The following is a 21,143-nucleotide window of genomic DNA, read 5'->3' on the forward strand; positions in this document are numbered from 1 at the left end:
ACAACCCCCAGAAATGGACCACAATTCTGAATCCTCAATGGATGTGGTCAATAAATGAGAGATCCAGCCCAGGAAGCACCAGCAAAAGCTGAAATGCTAGAGATAGAAATAGCAAACCTCCTGATTGCTCCATAGGTTGCTAAAATAGCCCTTTAGAAATGGGGAAGGTTCAGCCACACAGAGATTACACAGGAAAAATATTGTAAACCACAGGTTCATGGGAATAAGTCAGTATTCCCAAGGCACGTTCCCCAAAGGATGCTCCAAGTCTTTGATAGTTGAAACAAAGGTGTTAGTAAAGGCAAGATGCCAGGAGTTTTGTCAGAAGTGAACTGATGTTTTACTTGTAAATTTGAACATATTCAGATTTTCTTGAATTTTTTTTGAGGAAGATTAGCCCTGAGCTAACATCTGCCATTAGTCCTCTTCTTTTTTGCTGAGGAAGACTGGTCCTGAGCTAGCATCTGTGCCCATCTTCCTCTACTTTATGTGGGATGCCTACCACAGCATGGCTTGACAAGCAGCGCATAAGTCCAGGATTCAAACCCGTGAGCCCCGGGCCACCGAAGTGGAACGTGCGAACTTATCTGCTGTGCCACTGGGCCGGGCCCTTCTTATGGTTTAATAATTTGGAAACTGACTTAAGTATACTTAAGTATAGATGTATAGAACTTAATTAAGAAAGTTAAAATCTCCTGAGATAACAAAATGCAGAATTCCTCACCTCTAATGGTGTTCAACTCACTGATTTTACAGTCAAAGATAGCATATGAAAATACAATTATTAAGAATATAACAGAGGACAACATAAAATAACTGTATCTATTCACCTTTGCGTGCTGAAAATTTATTTCAATCAGGTGCTTATGTTTTTGGAAGTAGTAGTCCTAGTTTGATATCTAGATACAAATATTTTGAAATTGTTGCAATGACAGAATCAGAAGACACAGGTAAAATGAGAAATTAAGAAATAATTTTCCCAAAAAACGTACAAAAGTATGACATCACTCTAAATGTAGTGATAATTTTTCCAGTGAGGAAGTATTGAGGAGTGGTTACATGAGCCGGGCTGCTCCGGTTTGGGTACGGCCCGTCGCTTACTAGTGGCTCCAGGCAAAGTGCTTCACCTTCCTGTTCTTCCCTTTTCTCATTTGTGTAGTGGTTATAATAATAATTAGCATCGCACACAGTTTTGAAGATTAAATGTGATAACACATGTACAACACTTAGAAGAAGACCCGGGGAAATGTGTTAGAATTTTTGTCATAAATATATATGATATGTATAAATTCCAATAAAAATAATTCAAAAGCAAAATCAAATAAATGCAATTCAAAGACTCCAGATTTATAGCTCTACCTTCAACCTTTTACCTGTATTCTGACTTGGTGTTGATAAGTGCTGCCTACATCATCAATTTCTCAAAATCATCATAGGCAGATAGCAACACATTCTCTTCTATCTGAAACCTGCTCCTAAACTATATGAGCTGTCCAAGTAATTCGTTCTGCAATTTATAGAATCACCCATATATTGCATGCCTCTGGTGACTGGAACAATGCCTCAAATGTAGAAAAAAGTCATACAAATTTGCTGAACAGGTATCAGACTCCTTACTTCTCACCTCCAAGTCACTAAGTCCTTTTGTAGTTACCTCCTAAATCTTTTCCCAGTTTGCACCCTTCACTTTCCTCACATTGTCATGGTGTTGGCATAGCCTGTCATGACCTTTAACCTGGAGAATTTCACTACTTTCTATGTAGACTTTCTGCCTTCAGCCCAAATCTTGCAGCACCATCTACATATCACTTCAAGGGTGATTTTTCTAAAACATAAATTTAGTCATGCCGTAGTCAAGCTTAAAATGTTTCAAAGGCTTTCCATTGCCTGGGGTATAAGATCCAAGCTATTAGACCCAGCATATAAGATTCTTCCTGGCTTCCCTATTTAACCTTCCAGGTCTTTGATCTACCTTTTCCTAATGTCTGCCTCTCTAGGAGGCCATCTGCACCTCCTTCTCCCTAATACTTATTTGTGGCCCCCTGTTGATTCAATATTCTCCCATATTTTGGTCTAAGCTTATGCATATCTTTCTCTGAAGTGTGTCCATCTCCTAGCATGTCCACCTTCAAGACCCAGTACGGGTATCTACTTCTCTGTGAAGTCTGGGAGGAGTTACAAGGAGTCTCAAGTTTCTTGAGTTTCTTAAACTAACTTCTTATATTATTGTTTGTGGACATAAATCCTCAGAGCATCACTCATAAAAGGAGCCAACCAATGTCAGTTTCTGATTGATAAAGGCCATTTTACGGAAATTTAGCTTTACTGTCTCTAATAAATTTAGCCATTCTTGAATTGCCCTGTAATACTCTATCAACAATATTTGCCTTAGAGATTTTATAACATCTTTTGAGGAAAGGCCATTGCTAATGGTGCTAGGAAACCTCCTCCAAGATGCAGGCATTGTCTTGTCTTTGAATTTTCACTGCCTGGCAGAGTTGTAGTTTCCCCAAACATGATTTTTGCATAAGTGAATAAATGATTTTATGCCCTCTACTCACCACCAAAGGTTTGCAATTTCTTTCTCTTTTCATTTTCTTTTTAGTTTTCTGACATAGTCCATTCTTGCTGAGCTTTGAAATCTAGACCCAGCTCTAACTTTCTCACCATTGGTGAATACAGCAAATCCAATACTTAAAAAAAACGTTGTTATACTGAGTTGGACTTCAAACTTTCTCATATTATAAAGTTTGCTAATTTGAAGTCTCTTTGAGAAAATGTGTGATGAATGTGTACAGGAATTTTATAAAAATAGAAGATTTCTCTCAATAAGAGTTTGCTTTTTACATGAACTGAAAAAGATGCAGAAAATTTAATGGCACTGCCACCAAAAACAAAGCAAAAACCAACAAAAAGCAACAACAAAACTTTCCTTTAAATCCATAATCAAGTGATATAAAGATGACCTATTCTATTACATATCTGCATTTCTGCATACTCCTGATACTTATGCTAAAGAAAAATCTTACACATTGCTACCATCTAGAAAATTATATGTCCTAAAATCTAGAAAAATTACACATTTATTTAACGTGTTTTCCAGTCCACTAAAATATGGAAATATTTTAGGTATGTTATCAGGCTTACTTCAATGTAAATAACATGGTTACCTTTTTAACCTACACTTTTATAATCCAGTTTTATGACATTATTTTAATATGTCTTACTCCTTTCCTTTTTAACCCCAAACTAGACAGATTCTAGAATTGTCATTTTTTTATTTACACAAAGTGAACATTTAGTATATACGTAAAAGAATCAATTTAATGATTGTATATTTAACTCATCTTAAAATATTATGATCTCCTCTTACTGAAATACAAATATAACAGTAAATGAAAGTAAATACATTGCCAAGTTTTGATTATCTGAATAATGAGTGATCTATAAATTTTACTTTAAATTCACTAATAAGCCTAAATACTGTGCTTGATCCCTTATTTGATGTTGGATGAAAGAAAGGGAATCTGAAAGTCTATTTCTGGCATTTTATTAAATGATTTCAAAGGGCTTTATGATAGCATATGCTTTCTATTTAATCATTTATTCTACTTCTGCAGAGAAACTCTTTAAACGGAAAATTTTGAATACCAGATCTTAGCACGAATTACACTGGAGACGAGGAAAATGAGGCTTAGAACGAGGAAACAGCTTAGCCAGGTCTTCACAAAGTAATTTTATTTTGTTGAAATTGTAGGTCATCAGTACTGCTGATGTGTTTCTTTACAGATATTCAAGATTTGCCATGGTGGACATTTATAGACGATTTTTTCTTTTTTTGAGGAAGATTAGCCCTGAGCTAACATCTGCCTCCAATCCTCCTCCCTTTTTTTCTGAGGAAGGTTGGCCCTGAGCTAACATCTGTGCCCGTCTTCCTCTACTTTATATGTGGGACGCCTGCCACAGCATGGCTTGCCAAGCGATGCATAGGTCCGGACTGGGGATTCAAACTGGCAAATGCTGGGCTGGAAGTGGAACATGTGAACTTAACCACTGTGCCATGGGGCCGGCCCCTTATAGAGGATTATACCAGAATATTGTGCCTCCGTTTTGTGGAAATCTCTGATTCAAATTAGATATCAGTGGAGGATTTTACCCAGATCTCTTCTGGAAAAGTAATTCAGAGACATTATAACTTTGGAAACATATTTTTAGTGAAAAGACCACGGATTTATCTTGTTTTGATTTTTGTTGCTATGAAACAGTTGAGGAAATGATGATAGATATAAATCTTGAAGCATGTGGTAATGTGGTAATGAAATAAATTCAAAGGTAAAGGAAGATTTTTTTTAAAAAAAGTCTACCACCCAGTGCCTTATGTGTGGATAACATCTTTATCTCTTCATCTGTCCTATCTCTCCACCTAGCACAGCAGATACTCTAAAATGAAGTAATGAAGATTAAGACAAAGGTCTTCAGGAATATTTGTATTAGTTAGGTTAGGGTACGGCAAGAAACCATATAAAAAACATAATCTGGCTATGAATTGAAAGGGTGATGAAAACAGCAAGAGACAAAATTGGTTAAACTCAGACATTAATATGGCATTAAAGACAAAGGGAAAGAACTTCAAATTTAAATTAATGCTGATTAATAAAGACAAATGCAAGAGAAAATATGGCACAAATGCATAGAGACACATTACAAAGATAGAACAGGAGTTATCAACAGAGAACCATAAATATGGGAATAAATCTTCAAATCAATTAGGGAAGAGAATTAGAAAATAAATAGCTATACTGAAAGAAGGAAAAATGGTATGTGCTCCACCAATATTTGTTTAATTATAGTGAATTATTGAATAAAGAGGTTTATACAGTGAGCAGCAAACAGGCTGGAGTTAAATGACTTCTTCACCACTGCCTTTTAGGAGAAAGTGGTTGTACACTGTTGAGCTGAGTGAAATAGCCATGGTGGAAGGATGGGCACCGATGAGAATCAGTTAGCCATGTAGACATGTAATAGAAAAGCAAAAAGAGCTGTCTTTATATAAAATTTACAAGATTTTGAAAAGCAGCTGTCTGCATGAAACTCCAGAAGAAGAAGTCTTTGCAATATTTTAAGGGCTTTTTAAATTTAAAATGAAAATAATTTGGAAAAGCAAAATATTTTTGCATCTTTAAAGAGGTAAAAGAATAAGACTTGGTTACTTGGCTACCTGGGAAGATAGCAGAAGAAGTAATCAATCAAATTTTAATCACCTGGAAAGGTACGGGTTCTATGAAACACCAACATGGTTTTTTGAATAGCAAATCATGCCAGACCCATTTAATCTTGTTCTGTGATAGCATTACAGGCCGCAGAGACAAGGAAAAATGATAGTGACAATCCATCTTATTTTCAGGAGGTCTAGGAGTCTGTTCTTTGTAACATTTTAATTGAAAATCTTGGGAAAATATGAACTTAACCACATTATTTTTAGGTTTGTGGATGCACAACATGCTTGAATGTTCAATTAAAGGATAATTGAAGTTTCAACATCAAGATGCACTAATATTTTGATGTAGCTCCCATGAACTGGTCCTGGGGACCATTTAGTCAACTGCTATTAGATGACCTGCATTAAGTAATTAATCAACTCTCTAGGTAATTATACATTTACTTAGTCAGTAAAAGCAGGAGATAAAAATTGAATAGAATAATATAAACAGACATTTGGAAAAAAAATGGACTCATTAGAATATTAATCAACAATGTGAATACTGTGAAAATGGCTAACGCTCCATAGAAAGTTGTAAAAGGAGTACGACAAGCAAAGACTTAAGAAAATCCTTTTGCCTTTTCTTTGTTCTATTTAATCACCATCAAGATACTTGTTTCCTGTTTTAGTCACTAATACCATACTTTTTAATGAATTCAAAGATAAAGTTTGGTTATTTTTGTGTTTTCCAAATGTTCTGCCTTCTATATGTATTGCTTTTGTAATTAAAGGATTCAAGCCACATTTAAAAAATATGATTAAAAAGCAAGAAAACAAATAATTTAGAGAAAATATGAAGATATTCCCCTCAAAAGAGTCTCAGGCAATAAAAGAAATTGAAGCTGGTGCTCATAAGGAAATCACAAAATAGGGAGAGTTATTTAGCCCATGGTCAACAAATATTTAGGAGGATTTGCTATGTGATACCCGTATCACATAATTTGGGAGGAGATTTACATTTGGAAGGATCTGAAATGTCAAGGACCTTACACTGAGAATGAGCCTAGTGGTCAAGGATCAAAAAATAGCCTGTGGATAGAACCGAGTGGGGTGAGCAAGAGAATAGATATGAGGGGGAAAGAGAGTGGATTACGCAGTCAGGGAGTCAGGGCAAGAAGTGTGTATTTTATTCTGAATACTGTGGTAAGTCACTGGATGATTTTGTTTTAATTTAATTATGATATACATATATTGAAGTATGCACATCATAAGTATATAGCTCAATGAATTATTCACAAACTGAACATATTCCCCAGATCAGGAAAGAAAACATTACCAGCATTCTCCCAAATACCCTTTATGTTCTCTTCCAGTCACTACTTCCTGCTGAGGATAACTACTCTCCCGCCTTCTAACCACATAGATTAATTCATCCTGTTTATATAGACAAAAATCATACAGGTTGTGCTCTGTCTAACTTCATTTGCTCAAAATTAGGCTTGTGTAATTCATTCATCTTTAGGCATCCGCCTAAAGAGAAGATGTGGGTAAAAATCCCACCACTGAGCACTGGAGTATCCCAACATTTGGAAGATGAGTAGAATAAGAATTGCTAATACAAGAGGTAGAGTCTCCAGCGAGGTGGGAGAAAAAATAGGAGACCATGGATCATGGCCAAGGCAAAAGATGCTTCAAGAAGGAGAATAGTTAGTAGTGATAAAATATTGTTGAGCAATTGAGCAAGATGGAGTCTGATATATACTACTGGATTTGACATCATGGAAGTCGTTGACAAGTGGTACTTCAAACAAGAGAATGGGAAGTGACGAGGTAAAGCCTGCAAATGCTAACTCATTCCAAAATTTTTAACAAAAAACGAAGGGTTCTAGGGAACATGGAATCAACAGAGGTTTTTGAGATGGTAAATACTACAGAATGTTTGTATGATGATGGAAATAATCCAGTGTAAAGGGAAAAATCTGAGGATTCAGAAGGATGAGGAAAATTGTATGAATGATGGCTATGAGAAGATGAAGGGGGAATGGAATTCAGAGCACAGGTGAAGAGGCTTATCCGTATTAGGAGCTGAAGTACTTCCATTTTAACAGGAGGAAAGACAGGACTATGGAGTATGCAGGTACCACGCTGAATTCGGTTATGGACAAATGAGAGTTCTCATCTTTTATGAAGATATTTCTTGTCCCACACACTCTTCTCCCATCACTGTGTGTAATCAATCTTATTGATCTTTCAAAACCAGAGTCGAAAACTCGTACCTCATTTTAATTTGTATGTACACAATTTTCAGAGGTAGAAACATTTTTCCTATGTTTATTGGCCATCTGGATTTTTAAAACTTGCTGTGTTTGTTGTTTGTTTGCTCATTTCAACATATCTTTCTGTTTCCATCACATAAACAATAATTTGCCTGGATTTAGCATTCTTGGGTGTCTTAAACTTTAAATTTATGTAGATATTTTTCTAATTGTCTTCTGTCATAAAACATTGAGGATGTTAAGTCTGAAGTTAGTGCAATGCTCTCCCTCTGTAGGCACTATGTTTCTTCTTCTCCTTTTTTTTTTTGAGGAAGATTAGCCCTGAGCTAACATCTGCCACCAATCCTTCTCTTTTTTGCCAAGGAAGACTGGCCTTGAGCTAACATCCATGCCTATCTTCCTCTATTTTATACTTGGGACGCCTACCACAGCATGGCTTGACAAGTGGTGCATAGGTGCTCACCCGGGATCCAAACCAGCGAACCCCAGGCCCCCAAAGTAGAACGTGCAAATTAACTGCTGTTCCCCTGGGCCTGCCCCCTATGTTTCTTATAAATGGATCTTTTCGGAATTATTTCTTTATCCTTGAAGTTTAAAACTTGTTGAGACATCACTAGAGATAAGCCCCGAGACCAGCTGGCTCTTTATTTGTGGCAGCTGCAATGTGTGCCTTTCTCTGACACAGGCAGGCTGTGCTGCTCTTGGTGCATGGTTGCAACAATGACTTCAAAGGGACTGTTCACAGATACCCATGAGGGATACCTCCAGTCCTCGCATCTCCAGGTTGGAAAGGCCCCATCCACCTTAGTGGATATTGCTCTTCAGAAGCTGAGTCTTCAAGCCTGAAAGGGGATTCTCTATGGTAGTCCTCACCTCAGTGTGCAAGCTTCCAATATAGGAGGATATTTGGGGAGGTGAGGTTACCATATTTCCATCCTCCACTCACTGGCACATTTCAGCATTCTTTTAGGAATGGGAGTTTCTACTTATCAGCACTCAGTATCTTTATTTTTTTTTCTCCAAATCTCTGTTGATTTGGGAGAAATTCTATTTATACAATATATTTGTCAGCAGCCTATCTTACTACCATTGATTATTATAATATTCTTTATAATATTATTTCCTGGCACCTTGGAGTGTGTGTGTGTGTCAAACTCTAGTCATGCCATCATGTTTCCCAGAATCTCTAGCTCCATCATCATATTTTCACAGAAAGCTTTGCTTCCCTCTGTATTCTTTGCTAAATCCTGGCTCCTTCTTGGAGCTGCTGCTCTCTCTTTCTTCCTCTTTTTTAACAATATATGCCCTGTGTCTTCCTCCTAATTTCTGTTGCAATCTCAATGGAATTAGGGTCAGCTGCTTTGGCAAATATGTGTTTGGCAGTCGGAGGCAACAGGAGGGGAAATTTAAAGTTTCTTTAGTGGAGAAAGTACTTTTTTGCTTGGATCTCTGACTATTGATCAGAAACATAAGTGATCTGCCAGTTCCTGTGTAAAACCATAAAATCTCTCCATCGAAAAGTATTTCATTACTAGGCACTGCTTAATCATACTCATGCTCGGTATCACAGGTCTTACAAAGTATTTATAATTGAAATACTTTTGCAAGTAAAGAGAGACAATGATTTATAGTAAATGGATAATGGGCTGTTCAGGGTAGAGAAAAAGAATGTAAGAGAAGCTGTGGAATAGAAAGTCCATGGGCTTGAGTCCAAGGGGCCAGGCTTCGAATCTCAGCACCGGTTCCCACTTAGAAGTAGTGTGGCCTTAAGTTTACAACAAAGCACCTAATATGGGTTTTATTGTGTCCCTCTCCCCAAATTCATATGTTGAAGTCCTAACCCCCAGGACCTCAGAAGGTGGCTGTAATTGGAGATAGGCTCTTTACAGAGATAATTAAGATAAAACGAGGTCATTAGGGTGGGCCCTAATCCAATGTTACTGGTGTCATTATCAGAAGAGGAAATTTGGACAGACACATACAGAGGGAAGATGATGTAAAGACAGAGGGAGGAGACGGTCATCTACAAGCCAAGGAGAGAGGCCTGGAAAAGATGCTTCCTTCAGAAGCCTCAGGGAACCAACCCTGTTGACACTTTCATCTTGGATTTCTAGCCTCTAAAACTGGGAGACAATACCTTTCTATTGTTTAAGCCACACAGTCTGTGGTCCTTTGTTATAGCAGCCCTTAGTTTCCCAAGGAAAAATGGGGATATTCCCAGTTGTCACAGAGTTTTTATAAGTTAAACAATGAGAATAGAATAAAAATGAAAATGTTATCTGTAACTGAGTATTTATGACATGATAGGTGTAGTGTTTAATGCTTTACACATGTTGTAAATGCATATAGCGTGGTGACTGTCACATAGGAGATGTGAAATAGAAACTATTTTGATTTTCTCTTGTTTACCGCAGTGAAGAGATGCTGAAGTGAAAATATGCTGCGATGAAGGGGAGATGCAAAGATATAGGAAGAAATAAATAAAGGGATATCTCATATAAGGGAGAAGAAACTAACACACTGTAGGGGGAAGAAAGGAAATATATCAAAGGCTGCTGACAGCAGGGAGTAACAGTCAGAAGGACTAAGGGACGGACCAATAACTAGTTCTCAGGGTGAACAGAGAACATGTTTTCTTGTACAGAGCTTTTTAGGCATCTTTCACCAGAACTGTCACAATGCGTCTAAGCTTTTACTTCCATGTGATCCTATAGTTTGCATACCATTTGTGTTATAATTGTTTTAACAATATTAATAAGAAGAATGGAGAAAGGTTATCATGAAGTCATACATAGTATCATATTGACTGTTTCTTATTTCCTTTTTAGCTTTTTGAGTTACTGACACATTATTGCAGCAAAACATATGTAGGGTCAATTCATGCTGAATAGTTATTAGAAACCATGATAACAAAAGTCATTACACTGCAGTTCAGTTTTGACAGTAAAATTTCTGCAACATTATCACAAATCCTCATGCATTAGTGCAATGATCCTTACTATAGTTTCATATTAGAATCAAAAGATTGCTGTAGCATGCTTGATACAAAAAGTCAAGCAAGCCAAATTCTTTTCTGCTTTTACAGATAACATTTTTGCTCTTTTTCTATGTATGTCATGCAGATAGTAGCTTTGTTTTACATACTTCTCTCAATAACATATGAGTACGTTGCATATATCTTTCTTTAAAATAAAGACGTTTCCTTGAAAGACCACACTATTCTGATTACCAACCCCAAAGGAAATAATTTGAAAATGATTTTATACCTAACACAATGTCACAAAATTCTAAAACCATATTATTCACTGTGTTATTATCTTCCTTTTCTCAGATAATGTGTCGGCTGTGTGTACATTTTTTTGGGCAGAGATTTACTATGATGGAATAGTATAAGATTTTAAAAAGGACGTCTGTCAGATTCAGGATTACTTTGATGGGAAAGCTGCGAGAGCTACCCTTCAGCTGAAAAAAGGGAAAATATTTTTAACGCCTGTCTGTCCACAATATTTTTCTATAGTCACTTATTAACAAACACTTAAAGGGCATGATTGTACAAGTAAATTGCTATATTTTTGAGGTAACGTTAATTCACTCAGGTCCATTTCAAGAAAACAGAAGAAATATGACTCACGACCTAGTGCCTAGTGAATTAAAGAACCTCAAAAAATTGAGTAACTTCTTCCTTAGTAGGAAAACTAGGTTTATATGGGTATACACGGAATGTGTATAATAGAACACATTTCACTTTATACAAAACATGTTCTCTGGAAATATGGATATAAATAAAACCTGTTTAGTTGTGTCATAATTGAAGTGATTGTGGATTGTTTGAAATTGCTTTAAAATTGCAATGTGAAGATGCCAGATCCCAGCAAATTAAAATGTTGAGTATTGTCATGGCATGTGTTGTCTTTATTGTCATCTTCTCCATCTGTGAAATTTTACAGATCTCTTTATGAAGGTTCTAGTAACATATTATGTTAGGTTATTTCTAGGAAATTTTTGCTTGTTCTAGCTATTGTGAATGGAATATTTTTATAAATGTATATTTTCCAATTGGTGTTTTTTGCATAAGATTTGTGCACAAATGCAACTAACCCATGTGTCATTGCTAAGTCTGTCTCTGATGCCTTCCCACATATATATGGTTTTCTATCCTTTAACCCTCTCTCAGCTCCACCCGGCCAATTAGATGTCTGTCCATTGCTCTATTCCTTACAGCACCTGCATGCTTTTCCAATAGATTATCATAATGTCACTATTACTTTACACGTCTATCCTCTCTCCCATAATTTATCCCATATTCTCAAGTTGCATCAACTATTTAATACCTATTATAAATTAGAAGGACTTTTACAATAGTATAGCCACACCAAGATCTGGTCCAAGAAGTAAGGGACATATATTTATCTAAAGAATAATAGCTATAAGTAGTGATATCTTCTATATGCAAAATAAGCAGTTTGTGAAAAGTTATTCTAAGCGTTTTAACTTAAAATATCTATTTATTTTCCAGAGGCTTGTTGAGGAAACTAAATAAGATTACTTATAAAAGCTTGCAGAGTGCCTAGCACACAGTAAGAACTTCATAAATGTTAATTATTACTATATATGTTTTACAACAATCCTGCTAGGGAAATGTTAATATTCCCATTGTTCAGAGGCTCCGAGGAATTAAATAAGCTGCCCATAGATATTCCTCCCCACCTTCAGTACAACTCTGAAGAAAGAATAAATGACCTAAAGAAAACTTTACTATATGAATATGCATTTCCCACATTAATATTTATATTAATCAATGATTATTACATACAGTTCTGTAGGTTAGGGGAAAGATGATTACAAGAGCAGTTTTTTCAAATGTTTAGGTCATTGTGATGCGTATGTGTAGTTTGAAACTAAAAAAATCACTACACTGGTACTCCCACAGAATTGCAAATCAATTGTGGTTGTAAATCATACCTTAGACAAGCCTAAGTAGAAATCCACCTATCACAGGAGGCGCATGCAATGAACATTTGACTTGTTTTACTGTAATTTTTAAAAAGTGGCTTTTGAGTGATAAAAGCTATTGTTTCATTTTATAGCTGCACTACGGCATTAAAAAAAGTCAGGGTTCTGAATCTGTATGGATTCCAAAGAACATAACCTATTTATTTTGAAAATATTCCAAGTTTTTCCAGGTAATATAAAGAACACGTTGTTTATTTCTTCTTTATTAACGTTACACGTAAGCAAAAGTTCTCGAATGTATGATTTATGACATGAAATTTTCTCCTATTCTATATAAAATGACATTTTTCAAGGTTTAATCCACTAGATGCTAAGTTTGCTTATTGTAAATAGGTTTCCTAAGAAAGGCTTCCAAGGACAATAGGAAATTCAGGGTTAACAGAGTTAACAGTTTTCTTAAAATGGGATTTCTCAGAATCCTTAGTGTGCAAATGCAGTTTAAGTCTTTAAAAAGGGGATATAGTATGCAGTGTGCCACATGTATATGTATATATATATACGATATAGAGTATATATATATGTCACATATATCACATATCTATATCTCTAAATCTTTTTCTCTCTCTGCATTAGGATTTCTTAACCTTAGCTCTATTGACATTTTGGGCTGCAAAATGTTTTGGGGCGTGTACGTGTGTGTAAAGATGCTGTCCTTTGCATTGTAGGATTTTTCGCAGCACCCCTGGCCTCTACCCATTAGCTGCCAGGAGCACCCCTTCCACTCCCATCCCCAAAACATCTCCAGGCATTGCCAGATAGCCACATATCCTCTGGGGGACAAAACAGCCCTCAGTGGAGAATGACTGAATATACATATACGATGATTTCACCTTGAGTGTCTTTGATATATCAGGGTCCCGTCATACTCTAGAAATAACTTTTAAGATGTTGCTAACATTAAAAAGATGCTTATTGCTATGCAACTCCACCAGATGATCTTTTCAAAATTGCATAAGATACGTAAGTCTACAATTCACTCAAAACTGGTACTAGACTGAAGAACTGGTTTGATTTAAGCCAAGTTGATCTTTCTTAAGTATTAGCCAGAAGTAAACATTTAGTTTTTGGTGTTTCTCTTGTGGAGTTTAGACAACAGAAGGGAAATCCACTGGGATAAAACAATAGATGACCAGCTGTCTACTCCTGTCTCAGAGATCACAAAAGCTCTTCAGAGAGTGCTTGAGAGTTCTTTAGAGAAAGGGGGCAGTAGGAATTTACTGCAAGCTCATCAGTCTGTGAAGTGTGGTAACGCCTTTAGAACAAATGTGTGTGTGCACGCTGATAGGTATGTCCTAAGAAAGAGAGGCAGAGATATTGACAGAGCTTTTAAGTAGGGGTTGTAGGCAAAAGTTATTTTAAAAATTATGATTTTCCTAGCGAAGAAATGAATTTCTATCTACGCTGAAACAAGCACACAAAAGGCACCACTCAAAGTCTAATTCTAATATATGCAAGATAACAAACAATACAAAATATTTATAAAAATGAGAATAAAACAGTTTTCACATCTCTTTAGGTAAAGAATTTTGTTTATGCTAGAAATGACTTTGACTCCTCATCAAATAAATGTAAAGTGAGTATTAGAGGAAACTCATGTTTGAAAACTGAAAGAGGGAAGAGAAAACATGCTAATGAAATCCATGGATGATAGAATATTTCTGAGCCCTTAAGATGGAAACTTTGGAGGCCACCCTGTGGCCGAGTGGTTAAGTTTGCATGCTCTGCTTTGGCCGCCCAGGGTTTTGTCAGTTTGGATCCAGAGCATGGACCCAGCACGCTGATCAAGCCACGCTGAGGCAGCGTCTCATGTGGCACAGGCAGAAGGACTTACAACTGGAATATACAACTATGTACTGGGGGAGGTTTGGAGAGAAGAAGAAGAAGAAGAGAAAAAGATTGGCAACAGATGTTAGCTCAGGGCCAATGTTTAAAAAAAAAAAAAGAAAAAAAAGATGGAAACTTTGTCCATTGAGACCTAGGCAATGCAGATTAAATAGCAAAAATCCATGATTCTTCCCTTGGTGGGGTGAAGAGAGGATGTTGTTGGGCTCTGATTCTATGCTCTGTTCTAGGGAACACCCCCTTGGACTCTGGGGAGCACAGCCTTCAGCATGGAAGCTGAGATGAGGTGCATATTCCTGGGCCCTGTATTATACCTTGGTCAGTACAATGATGATTAATTCTTTATTTTGAATAATTGAGTGAATGAATGATATCTGATTCTGTAAGGCCCAGAAGTGTCCCTTAGATCTCCAGAGTAGTCTTCTGATTCATATCCCTACACGATTCCTTCACAAGCCCAGGTCACTTAAAGATGATGCTCCAATCTAAGCATCTCCTTGGCAGTTACTTTTACTACTTCTCAGCTATTGGTGCACTCAAACTCTTGAAAAACATCACAGCACATGATTATCTACAGTCTGTTGGAGAGAATATTTGAGCATAAGTTAAGACAACTGTGTCCTAGGCCAACCTTTCTTCTAATAACTGTATATGTATTATTTCACTGAGCTATTCTGGCCCTCAGTTTCCTTATCTATAAAATAATCTTTTAAAGAGATAGGTAAAATTTCTAAAGCTCTTCTTAGTTGAAAAGTTTTATAATTTGAGTTGCAAAACCTATCTATAATCCCTATGGAAATTAAATAGGTTCTGATTAAATAGATAGTTCTTTCCTCACCAGAAGATCGTCATTGAAAAGTGGCTTCAATGAGATAAAATTACAAAAACAATTAGTGAATCAAAGAATCTCTTTTCGTTGGACACTAGAGACAATGTGTAATTTATGTGATTTTACGAGCTTTATAAAACTTGATAAGGCACGTATAGGATTGTTCAATGATGTTAGAGTAGAAAGGGCGTGTCATGGTTATGAAATGGGTTGGACGTAAGAAAATCCTGCGTTTGATTCTCATCTCAGTCAATCTCCCTCTACTTGAGTGACTTTGTGACACACGCAATCTCAGTTTCATATCTTACATTGGAAACGATGATAATAATAGAAAATTTTCCAGGATTACTGAGGAACATTACAAAGACAACATTTGCAAATTGCATGGCACAGATCCCTGGTCCACATTAGTGCTTGTTAAGCACTGACTGATACTGTAATCATTTGTATTCCCTTAGTTTGAAAGCACTAAGAATTGAGGTAGGTAAAGGTTAAGTTTTACCAGTGGTTTACAAAAGAGTTAAAAATATTTTTTAAGCAGTTTTGGAAGAAGCCTTGTTTTCAGCCAACACAATACATCAACGTTTGCATACTCGCTTAGCTCACCTTTCTCTGCAGGCCTGAAGAACTTGAGATAGCAATTAAAACAAACATATGATGGTTTTATCAACATATTCATGGATTTTTTTAAAAAGACAACATGAAAAATATATTTGAAAGCTTTTAACAAAAATGTCTATTTTCAATTGGAAGTACAACCTGTTTTTCAGATATTTTTCCTTCATTCCTCTTTAGCGTTGTTTTAAATTTTGAAATCTGGGAAATTTTAGACTGGATTCTACTCTATCATTACCCAAGAACAAGGCAAATAAGAATTTTGCATGACTATTTTTGTTTGTTTCTGACTTTTAAAGTGAGAAATATCCATCACTGCAAATTTTAAAAGTATAGGACAATAGCAAGAAACACATGCAAAGGAAGCAGACAATTTTATCATCAAGAGTAATACTATAACGTGCTAACATGTGAGGCATCTGTATATAAAATTGTGTTAAGGAGGGGGACATTATTTTTCACATTTAATTTGTTTTACTCTTCCATTAAGTTTTCTTTACTACCCTTGGCCTAAAATACAGAGAGATATGAAAATATATAATTTGTGTACAGAGAATAATACTCCCTAAGAAGCACAATAATTAAAATATAATTATTTACCACACCAAAAGGAATGTATGTTCAGAAGCAATGAAATTAATCTAAAACAGGGAAAAGACACAAAAAATTCCTAATAGTGAGATCTATTTTATCCGATAAGGGAATTCAACAAGGGGACGAGAGGTTGAATGGTGCTTTTGTGTACCAAACACTAAACAGGCCAAAGGACTAAAACCTATAAATACAGGAAATGCTGCAATATCAAGGAAATGGACTAAAATATTAAAGGGTTTTCTCAGTTTTGATGGCCAAATTCCATCCTGTAAGCAGTGCATTAGACGCTAATGACATACGATTTCTCACTGACAGATTTAACAGCATCAATAAGGCCTCTCTGTCCATTGCAGCAAATTGATCCTACATGACACTGACAAGGGCAGCCTGCACTTAATGACCTCCACCGCTGAAGGATGGAAATGAAAAATGATTGGAAGTACGAATAAATCTTTGAAAGTTTCCCTGAAACAGGTGTGCTAAAAGTGATTCGTTTGAAGGATCATCGCAAACATAAACCCAATCTCCTAGCATGCTCCACTGTCTGTTCATACCAGGGCCTCACTCCTTGGGTCTTGATCAGAATTTGCTTTAATTCCAAAAATTACATCAAGACAAGACAGTAAGACATTTTGTTCTTGCTATGGATTACTATGTTAGAGATCTCTCTTAAAGGCATACGTTTTTCACTATTTATGCAGATATCTAATATAGTTGTCATTTGACACCAAAGGATTCTATACAAACTGATAAAGAGTAGACATAAAATTTGTCTTTGTTTCCCTCCTGGTTGGAAAAGGAAATACAATACCCCCATTGGTTATTTTCTCCTCCTCAACTGTAAGCAACAAATAGAACATGTTTAACCTCTATAACAACGTCAAATGCATGAAGCAATTGGACAAATGCATCCTGGAGACATTGATGACCTTTCTTTGAATCCTGCACAAGGGTTTGAGGGCACTAAGATTTGGCATTTAGTTATACTCTCAATAGTTTCCAAAACACGTTTATTGCTTCATATGCTTTCATCTTGCTATTACTTCATACAAATTTTAAGAAAAAATACACTCTCTCTTCCAATATATTTGAGAGCTTTAACTCTCATGAGAGTAGATGGATGGGAAACAGAGGGGAGTTTATAAGCAGCATACCAGATAAATGTAATAGTTACTGACAATTGCATACTATGCCTTTATTTTCAAAGTAACTATGGATTTTTCTTTTTTGTTACTTATCAATTTTCCTCTGAGGTAAATCTTATTTTACAAATGAGAAAACTCAGGTGGGAAAGGTAAATAACTTGCCAAGATCACTAAGCTAGTAGTTGGTAGAGCTTACACTCAAATCCTGGCTTTCTGTCTTCCCCATATTCCATAATAATGAGGAATAAATATAGTACTGGAATTCTAAACTACTAATTTCTAGTGCAGTAGTATGGGTGACAAAAATAGGAGAAAGGATCCATTAGCAGCCCACTGGTTCTTATGGATAGGTGAATTATTAAAAAGTAATCATGCCTCTATTTTCTGAAATTTATATTCTGGGAAGAAAAAAAGATTAAAAGGAAAATGATTTTTCTTGTCAATGAGTATCTGGAGAAGAATATAGAGGAAGAGGCTATATCTTAACCATCTAGTAATGGAGCTTTCTCTTTCCTTTTTGATTTGTGGCATATTGTGTGTTTTATTTTTTCACCGATTATTAGAGAAGACATTACAGAATATATTAGAATTCTTGGTGATTTCCAGTAACCAGAGAGGGTCAACTATTTTTCCAACTTTCTAAGCCTCCTATCTAATAAGAAAATAAAACCCCAAAATTTGGAGCCCATATATCATGACAAAGAATTAGAAGTGTATTGTGGGAAGTCACTATAGACAGAATTAAAATTTGAAGCCCATGATAATATATTTAAACCTATGAACTACAAACATTTGGTATCCCAGATTATAATAATTAAAATAAAATTAGTAGAAAATAGTGGATTAGAACTGAGTTTTTCCATTTCTCAAATATTCTTTCAAAATTCTATTTCAAAACGTTGATAAAAATATACAACAAAACATTACCAAAAAACCCCACATGCCATTTGGTAGCATATAAAGGTCCACCACCAGATTGGAGACTCCATGACTGACCACTTGTTACTTTTTGTAGGCCATATGTCAAGTAAATCACTATTTTTTAGAAATAAGAAAAACCTACCTGATTCTGATCTCTAATTGGAGCATCAAGTGATAACTGTCTATCATATAGATTGAAATAATTGTCCTTTTCCGTTAAGAAAGTAGTCTGTAATTTCTGATACTCTTGAGCTAAACGTAGGTTTTCTTCTAGTGAATCAGCTTGCATTCTCTAGAAGATAAATATAGTAATATATTTAATTAAAATCATTTTAATTTGTTTGATTTTTTACATTGCTTAAATTATGTAAAACTATTATATATTGTAAAAAACAATAAGCCCAAAAAGATGTTTCCCCTGACACCAATATTCTCCTTGGATTTAATAATTTTCTTTCTTGATGCAGGTATTTTTTGAACATTGCATCAGGAGCGTCTGTCTGGCTTTTGTTCCTCTTTCCCGGAGTTCCCTCTGTAATGCTTTGGGAAGTACACAGTCCTAGGAGGTTCCCCTCAGCATCCCAGGTGGCTTCTTCCAGTTTTCCACGCCCTTTTCCTTTCCCCAAGCCCCAGTGCTCAAATAGGTGGAAGACACTTGGGAGTTTACAATCCTATTTCCAAGAGGTTCAGAGTAGTAGCACTCACAGAAAACACTCAAAACATAGAGAAGAGTAAAAGATAAGGAGCAAGAGGGCTGGCCCTGCAATGTAGTGGTTAAGTTCACAGCACTGCGCTTTGGTGGCCCTGGTTCAAGGGTTCAGATCCCAGGTGTGGACCAACAGCTATGGTGTGGTGGTGACTCACATACAAAAAAATGGAGGAAGACTGGCACAGATGTTAGCTCAGGGCAAATCTTCCTCACCAAAAAAAAAAAAAAAAAAAAAAAGACATGGAGCAAGGAACTCAACAGAAGCACCCAGAGAGAACCATTATTTGTTGCTAGTATACTTTAGATATATGAAAGTTAAATCTGTTTGTGTGAGCAGTTGAGAACTTTATGACACCCCCCCATGGCTAAGTAAATATGTGTCAAATCTAGTGTAAACCTCTTAGAATATAACTTTTGCAACAATACCCATTTGAAAATTAGAGGCTACCTATCATTTTAAATCAGATGTGTGAATTTGGTTTAGTTGCTGATTCTTTTACCCTTTCTAGGACAGAAAATTTTCCCTGGCTGCTTAGTAAAATATGGAATTTATCAACAGCCTTAAGTATTTTCAAACCTGCTAATCTAGTAATTTATCTTATGGGAGTTTATTATAAGCAAAAAGCTTTATTCATTACAACGTCATTTATAGTAGCAAAAAGTTTCCAAAACACATAAATGCAGGTTAATCATGATGATGATAATGATGATTAAATAACTTGATATAAACATAACCATTGTGATGCAATTAAAAATGTCTCTTTGGGAAAATGGCCATCACATCAAACCTTTAGTATAAGTTGTTAAAAAATATATTGTGGGATGAGTGTGCATAGAGGAAATGTAAATTCAGCAGAAAATTGCCTGTACAAATATTTCTGTATTTACACACGAAGATTTATGAAGGTCAACAAACATATTTCTCATGAAAGCTTAGTATCCATATTGATCCCTAATGATTAATACTATGTCATAGCTGTTCTTCAAAAAGCCAAAATGATGAACTGAGGAACCATTTTAAATGTCCTTGTCCTAATTCTGGCACAATAGCTCAAAATTTTAGAAGCTTCATAGAGTAAATTTGCTGAAAATCGTATAGAATTATCTTTTGGTAGGATAACAAAGTCTCTATAAATATTTTTTCTTGGTGGAGATACTTTTGAAAACATGGTTACAATTCTTTTTGATGTCTTAACACTAATATTAAAATCAAGTCTTCAAGTGATTAACTTGAAACTTTGATAAATGTTCTACTGGAGGCAGGAGGAAGAATCATTTTGATGTTCTCTGTTTGTTTGATTTAACAAAAGCTCAACTCTGATGCCTGAGAGATTCAACTTCTCAATTACAGTTCTTTCAAACCCTAGATGGCTACTGTAGACATTAAATTTGAGAGGAGTGCTACAAATGTGGGATTTGTATTAAATTTATTTAATGAAACTTAATTGGGGATATATTTGGTACTTTATGCTTTGCTCACCATGTAATACGCAGTTTTATTTCCAAATACAAATACTATCAATTTCTGTATGACACCAGTTCTCACCGTTTTATATAACATAATTAGTGTAGATACTAAGAAATTGAATTGTGTAGTTATGGCAATGAATCTTCAAAACATTGTGACATCAGTAATGATATTTTACATTATCATGTCTCAGTAATGAATGTATAGAAGGATTTGTCAATTTACTACCTATTCCTGAAAGTCAATGACCTTCAGACGTGCAGTGAAGTTTAAGTTTTAAAAATTTTAAATAATGGTATTCTCCTGACACTGAAAATGTTTTTTATGTTTAACTGTGGTTCCACCTCACAACTCTGGCTGGTTTACCTTGAACCAACAGGATTATACCATGCAGATGAAACAAAGAGGGAATGACGATTATTGGTGGAAATATGTCCAGGGGAAATAATGCTACCACTGCTGGAACTGAACAGCTTATAAAAGGATAGCAGCAGAAGATATTTAATAAAGGGCACAAAAGTTGGGGTTGGT

At 35.7% G+C, this 21,143-nt stretch overlaps 1 protein-coding gene across 6 annotated transcripts in view; it reads right to left on the reverse strand.

Moving 5' to 3' along the window:
• The window catches only part of CCDC178 (coiled-coil domain containing 178), a 394,601-nt gene that overhangs the window by 107,754 nt on the left and 265,704 nt on the right, over positions 1-21,143 (reverse strand). For all 6 annotated transcript variants that reach the window (XM_023647620.2, XM_023647619.2, XM_023647621.2 and 3 more), the window contains one exon: positions 18,578-18,727. In XM_023647620.2, coding sequence (XP_023503388.1) covers positions 18,578-18,727 — 150 coding nt within the window. The remainder of the gene's footprint in view (positions 1-18,577; positions 18,728-21,143) is intronic.

Source organism: Equus caballus, chromosome 8 (genome assembly GCF_041296265.1).
Source record: "Equus caballus isolate H_3958 breed thoroughbred chromosome 8, TB-T2T, whole genome shotgun sequence".
Classification (NCBI taxonomy): Eukaryota; Metazoa; Chordata; class Mammalia; order Perissodactyla; family Equidae; genus Equus; species Equus caballus.